The sequence below is a fragment of the Polistes canadensis genome, unplaced genomic scaffold, assembly GCF_001313835.1.
Source record: "Polistes canadensis isolate GaletaPanama2010 unplaced genomic scaffold, ASM131383v1 scaffold_27, whole genome shotgun sequence".
Taxonomy (NCBI): domain Eukaryota; kingdom Metazoa; phylum Arthropoda; class Insecta; order Hymenoptera; family Vespidae; genus Polistes; species Polistes canadensis.
Genome location: NW_014569574.1, coordinates 436,544 through 443,964, shown reverse-complemented (window position 1 = coordinate 443,964; position 7,421 = coordinate 436,544). Strand labels below are relative to the sequence as shown.

The following is a 7,421-nucleotide window of genomic DNA, read 5'->3' as shown; positions in this document are numbered from 1 at the left end:
TTGAACGAAGCATTTTTTCGTTCGAATTGTTCAAGAACAATCGATGATGTAGTAAACGATTTGTTTACGAACGTTGGAGGTAGTCGATTAGTAATTTTAGTAAATAAAAAGATTGAAGGAAAAGAAACGAGAAAGAAACACAAAAAATAAGAGATTTTTATATGCGTCGGTAAATATGACAGTGAACTGTGTCGAAAAAAACAAACAAACGAAAAGGAAAAAATACATTTTATGATTTATTTCATATTAAAATTACTTGTATTACAAAATAAATTTTTGTACGCATCTTTTAACTTGGTCCACTGTCACAATTACTGGGGGCATATTATAATTTTACAAATGTCACGGTAGTTGCCAAGTGCGTCTCTGGTATGATTTGTAATTTCGAGAATGCGTTTAATGTTATTATTATATATACACACACAAACACACGTACACACACTTTTTGGGCGATGACTTATTACGACGTGTAAGTGACGATAAAAAATTCGTAAAAGTAAAAGAAATAAAAAAAAAAAAAAAAAGAAAAGGAAAAAAAGAAGAAACGGAGAAGGAAACAAAAAATGTTACTAGTTAGTCGATAATAACGTTATAGACGATAAAAAGCTTTAGTGTATATAGTTTTTTAAAGGTGTTAACGAAAAGAGAGAAAAGAAAATCCCATTGAACAAAAAAAAAAAAAAACAAAACCAAGAAAGAAAATTAAATTAAAAATTGAACAACTAGCGATCTCTTAAACAAACAGATCCGAACAATTCCGATTGAATCATTGCAATTTAACGTAAGTATTATAATTACTTACGCGTGTGTCCTGCTGCGTGTGTACGATGCCACCGAAGAAGAAAGAAAAAAAAAGGAAAAAAGAAAAATTATTAAAAAGAAGACGAGAGATTAAACGAAAAATTAATTGAAAGGACAATTACGATACGACGACGAAAGACCCTGAAGAAAACTTCGCGCCCATACGGTGTTATAGCGTTCATTATTTCAATAATAACGCGATGATTTTAAACAAAAATAAAACTAATCAATCGTTTCGTTAAACATAGTTGCATATTGTATATTATGTATAAGAACGCAGAATACGTTTAATCGTTAACATATAACATATTAATATGTGATATATGCGTAATATTTTAAGCTGTCAATAGAACAATGTCCTAATATTAAAAATATTATAGTGCCATTATATCGATCGAGAAGAAAAACGGATTTTATCTTTTTTTTTAATTTATATATATACACATATGTAGATTACATTTAATCAAGACCCTTACATTTCCTATAAACAAGATTAGATATTCCTACTATATAGATATTGATTGATTGATTTATTAATTTATTTATTTATTAACCTTTTCGTATGTTATACGATCTTTATGTGGGTCGGTAATTGTACTGATGACCTGTATTTCAGTCGCTAGTAACAAAAGGGTTAATTTACATTTCAATATTTCCAATATAGGGAAACAAAAAACAAAGAAAGGAAGAAGAATGATACAGCAATCATTTTTATTATCTTCTAATATACAATGGTAGGAACCATCGCAGAGTATTTTTTAATTTTGTTATTTGAAATCCTTTAGATTCCTCTCATCTGCGATTTCAAGAGTTTACTTATCTAATTAACATTTCTACGTATAAAAAACAACAGTCGATACGAGACTCTCTCTTTGTTTGATAAAAAAAAATTAAAAAAAAAACATATATATATATATATATATATAAAAAAAAGACAAACACACACACGGACTGCGTGAAGCGATATGAAAGATAACTAGAATCAAGAGTCTAATATGTTAATTAGTTGAGTATTACAATAATCATTCGTTTGCCTTTTACCTGTCAACAAATATTTGATCGTTTCGAAAAGGCAGCTAGACACTGTCATGGAAGATCGATAAATCATTTTTTTATTCCTTTTTTTTTTGTTGTTGTTATTATTCTCGTTAATAACAACGACAACGATGGCTTGGACAATCAAGTGGATACACTAAACACTTGTCCATACAATAAACACTCGCACCTTCTCTACCTTCGAGTTCACCTATCGCATCGCAAACTTCACTAAAAATTAACAAAAAAAAAAGAAAAAACAAAATTAGTCGAATTTTTGTATTTATACATTTTCAATATTTCATTTATGTGAACGTTTATACTCACGGACAATGGCAAATTGAGTTAGGACAATTTGGTGGATAACGAAGACAGTTTGCTTGACACCAATCATTCATTCCAGGTATACGACGATAAAGATACGTCGGCACGCAAACTTGAGATCTACGAGAAGCAACAAATATTTATTTTTTAGCATGATAAGATTGCACATTCAATAATATTATTTGAATGACTTCATTTTTGTGAATGTGCGTGTTCAATATCGTACCTTACTATCAATGGGAATATATTATTTGGAGATGTAATATCTCTGTAATATAATAAGAAAGGATTATCATTTTGCACGAAGGATGGCGGAACTCCTGCTGTACTTGTCACAATGCTAACGTCTGCACAATTTCTAAATGTTTCCGGTCTACCACATCCTACTCCTTCTGTACCATTGTCACAAGTACCCCACATGTTACCTATAAAATAAGTTAAATTATTCAATATTATTTAGAGTATTAACTCTTTATAAAGCAATTTAATATAAAATGCAAATGTGAATATTTAGCAAAGTAAATTTGTTTTTATGGGTACGACCCCTACATGGTTTGACTCATTCATACGAAGTTAATTTTTAAAAATTCATCCTCTCGTAATTATGGGATGTGCTGTGATAATGATTTTTATATGTCAAGGTGGTACGAAAAATGTAATTATGTCCGTTTAAAAAAAAAAAGATGAGACACTTTCAGCTTTACGATACTTCAAAAAGTTAATATAAATAAGGTAAAAATGAATAAATAAAAAACCTGTATAATAACTCCATTGGATTACACATTGACTGCAAGTGACGTAAGGTGGTAACATTACACTGTAACGAAAAATGCCTTTTTTTTCTGAATCCAATGGAATTTCAAAACGTACGTCCCGCGTACCTGACAGGTAAAGAGGAAATCTACGCAAATAAAAGTCAAATCAAATTATTCAAATTTATTACAATAACGTTCATTCAAATTTTACCTGTCGAAACATTCCTGAGTTGCTTCGCTTCTTGGATTATTGTTTGGACAAAGATACAATTCAAATCCTCCCATGTGATTGGCTGTTAATTCTATTTCGATATCGATTTCCTATAGAGGATTATTTATACTTAAGAGTATTTAATATATGATTATTCGCATTGATAGTAAAGTTTAGAAATTACCTGGCCGACCGTGTAATGTCTAACTATAGTTCCTTTCGCAAATTCACCACCCGCTTCGTGTGGTCTCGGCTCGCTCAAATGATATGCATCACCACATACCCCACATTGACCTTTATTTTGTACCCACTGAACTAAATTTCAAAATATTATTAATATTTAATATTTTTGTTTAGAAAATATTTCAAATATATTTTCCACCTAATGTAATATTTTTATTTAATTAATTTCTATTTTCCCCATCCTTTTTGTTTAATTAATTATTACGAAACAAAAAAAAAAGAATTTGTTTTAAATATCAATTGATTATTATCATTTAATATTAAATGACAATTATATATTTTGTAAAATTTTCGATAAATCATCATTCAAAATGAATTTCACCAATATCGATCACACACGTAAACACAGACGCGAGCACGGAGAATTGTTTCAAGTCAGTTAAATTTTGGAACTTAATCTGTTTGTCGGATCTTTAAAAACTACTCACAGTGAATTTAAAACCGAACGACAAGCCTTAAATTTCATTCCCTTTGAGATCGAAATTCTTTCTCCTTAATCGACTGTCATCCATCTTATGAAAGAACTCATTTATTATGGGTGAAAGGGAATCATTATCTTTATAAAAAAATAAGAAGAAAAAGAGAGAAGAAAACTTACCTGCGTAACCGCCACAAAACAACTCGTTGTCGTTGTAATTCACTGGATTTGGAAATCCAAATCGCCACATACTGTTACGTGCTGGAGGATCCATAAGTCGACCATGTCCGAGAACATGACAGATGTCCGGTATCTTAAAATAAAATTCTTAATAATAATAACGTTATATGATACGAGAGACCTCGATAAATCTACCCAAATCATTTTAAAAATCGTTTTTGTTCCAACCAAGTCATTTACAATTGACTTACATTGAGAAAGAAGTGTAACCCAATAAGGATTAAACGAGAACATCGATGCCTTGTAATCATCGCAGAACCTGAAAAAAACATTTTAATAAGTTAATTCAAACGTTTACTTTATTAGTACAGATTATAATTCATTTATTATTGGTGATCTGAATTGGTAACAATGATCGTTTATATTGGCAACTTTAAATAAATTTATTCATTTTTGAAAATATATTATTTTATTTAATTATATTAACCAAATATTATATTGACGAAATATTTTTTTTACTCATAAATAATCATGGAAAATCATTATGATTCGAGATAATTCGTGATTTCATCATTTCATTTATACCAATCGGTATTGGAATATCAATAAAAACTTTTTTAAGCGACAAGATAAGATTTGTATTATTTATATAGTTTGGATCGATGATATTACCATAATTTATTCTCGAGGTAATAAGATTCCGTTATTATTATAATTGGAAATAGATAAGAAATTCATTATGGTGATTTTATTCGTGTACACCATTAACGTATCCATTAAAAATCTTTTTCACGATTTACGAATGAGCCAATCAATGTCACATACGCGTGCTTAGCTCGATCAATCTAAGACGAGATAAATTTAGAAATTTCTATGCTCATATTGTGTTAGAAAACAAGGTGAGAGGGTGTGAGGGGGGTGGGGAGTTAGAGAGGATCTAGAAACCAAAGTGAAAAATTAAAATAGAATTTTGTTTAATACCGTGTCGACTTTAAACTAGTCTCTAATTTCGATTGAAAAGAGTATCCATGAATAAATTGCAGATCAATGGCCTTGAATGGTAGCACGCATTGAAAAGTTGCGTAAAGATGTTTAGAAAAAGACAAGGTATACCATTTGTTGTGCCAATTGGAACTAAAAAGATATAATGCATGACACGACATACAATTTTGTTATTCATTGGCTAATCCTTATTAAAATTTCGCAAAACTCCCTTTCTATGATCTTTGTACTCGTTAGAAATCCATTTTTTATATGATTTTACGTTCAAATATACGCGAAATATAAAATATTATTATATTACAAATTTTTGACTAATATGTGTTGTAAGAGATTTACGAGGATTATCAATGACAATTAATCACAGTTCGTATGATAAAAATTGTTATGAAAAAGAAAAAAGAAAAAAAAAAAAAAAAAGAAAATAGAGAAATCGGAGCAAACGCGTTCGAAGATAAAAGTCTAAGATAGTTTGACGCGAGTAAAAAAAAAAAAGAAATAAAAGCAAAAAATATTACACATTTAATTGGGTTACAGAAATAAATTAACACGTCGAATGCAAATACGTGTCTCGTATGTTGGAAAGCGTAATCCGATCTGATTTATTTCAAAATATTAATGAAATTTGAGATATCACACTCCCCTTCTTTCATTTTTCTTTTCTTTTTTTTCTACCCAAGCCAATCTTTGACCTCTCTTAATCTTCGTACATAATAATTTGTAAAAAGGAGCTGTGATTTGTTATCGAATTCGAAAGATTTTGAAAATTTATTTAATGAAAAGACGAGAAACAAATTTTAACGATCGGAAAGGAACGAAAGTGCAATAAAAAAAACAAACAAAAAAAGTAAAATGAATGGATTGGTTAAAAGTAAAACCTTGAAGCTAGTCGACCTTCGCGGATAAATTGAACAACATTATGGGTCGAAATTATCTCCTGGTATCAACGTGTAAAGTGACAAGAAAAATGAGAACGAAAAAATGAGAAGGTAAAAAGAAAAAAAAAAAGGGAATAAAAAGAATTTCTTGATAAATTCGATACGCACACGAGGATACGAAATTTTGTAGGCGCGACATTTGAAACGTTTAAAACGAGATTATTTTCACACAAAATTTATAATAAATTAAAAATCTATTTATCTCTCGAGACAATAACAAACAAATTCTTATTCGAAGCAAACGAGACTAAAAGATCAAATTCATTGCTATCGAAATAACAAAGAAATAATCGAAACACCAACCAGTTCTTTTACGATTAAACGAGGGAAGAATTCAAGAAAGATTTTTTCTCATATTATATTTTTCTTATTCCCCAATAGAAAGAAATTTAGAAAAATGTTGACTCTACGAAAAACTATGCCGTCATATTGTTGGAAGAGAAGTAATAATATACAAAGTAATAATTTCGGACAAAGTTGAAAACGAGTTTTAGGACGCTAATTATGAGCAGGAGATCCTGTTTTCACGTCTTCTTCAAAAATGTTATCGTGTTGTCGAAAGGAAAACAGAAGAGAAAAAAGGATTAAAAATATATAAAAAAAAAATCAAAAGAAAAATAACAACACCCAAGAGCATCCTCGTAAATGTGCAATAAAGACCACTATAACATTGGAGTATTCAAAGAATTTGATTTGCTTTCTTTGAGACCGGTCAATGACTGCGTAACAGCAAGGTAATGAAACGAGGAGATAAAAACGTCGATGAAAATAAAAAGAAAAATCGATATCAACAAATTCAATAATTTATTACATTTTGTTGGTTTTCTTTTCAATTTATACCACACATTGTCCATTAGGATTTTACATTCCAATGATTATCGTAATTGCAAGAATACAATTAACATGGCACTTATCACATCGTTAGGTGATTATAGCAAAGAATTTATAAAGCAGCAAGCAAATCGAATCATTTTTTTGGCCTTTAATCTGTTTATTTATTCCGTTAATGAAATATTTACCTACGTTCAAATATCTTTTATGTATGTGACTAAGGGTTTAAATTTTTCAATATTTTTTAATCGAATTTTCATTAAATCGTAATTTAATCACAATGTGTATTATGAGAGTGCATTAAACGAATGAAAGGATTCACGACGCGATGAATTTAATACTTTCGAGTATAAAATTTCATATTTGTGGCAAACCTTACCGCAAAATTTAAAAATCAAGATCCGAGGTTTTACATACGAGAAATATCCTACGTAAGTTGTAGAACCACCTACTCGCAAATATTTATGTGTGCACGTTCACCAATATATTTGTTATAGTATTCTTCTTTTAACTTTATAATATCTTTCGTTCACGTTTATATTTGTATTTATTGCTTTCGGGATATGTTCTTTTATTTATGCTTATTCGAAAAGGATTAAGAAAGGTAGCAGAAGTTTTACTTTAAATATTAAATATACTTTAATATACTCTTTAAATATATACTTAAAATTATTATATATTTAAAT

General features: G+C 29.3%; 1 protein-coding gene across 2 annotated transcripts in view; it reads right to left on the bottom strand.

Annotated features, from left to right (window-relative positions):
- Positions 1–323: 323 nt before the first annotated feature.
- LOC106783873 overlaps positions 324–7,421 on the bottom strand; it is a 9,405-nt gene continuing 2,307 nt past the window's right edge. Inside the window, exons 3-10 of one of the 2 annotated variants that reach the window (XM_014742812.1) lie at positions 4,219–4,286; positions 3,968–4,100; positions 3,311–3,441; positions 3,127–3,236; positions 2,916–3,061; positions 2,387–2,585; positions 2,164–2,280; positions 324–2,067 (exon numbers count right to left, since the gene is read on the bottom strand). In XM_014742812.1, coding sequence (XP_014598298.1) covers positions 1,950–2,067; positions 2,164–2,280; positions 2,387–2,585; positions 2,916–3,061; positions 3,127–3,236; positions 3,311–3,441; positions 3,968–4,100; positions 4,219–4,278 — 1,014 coding nt within the window. In that variant the 5' untranslated portion in view covers positions 4,279–4,286 and the 3' untranslated portion in view covers positions 324–1,949. Of the gene's footprint in view, positions 2,068–2,163; positions 2,281–2,386; positions 2,586–2,915; positions 3,062–3,126; positions 3,237–3,310; positions 3,442–3,967; positions 4,101–4,218; positions 4,407–7,421 lie in introns of those variants that run through there. The other variant, XM_014742811.1, reaches the window with a different exon arrangement.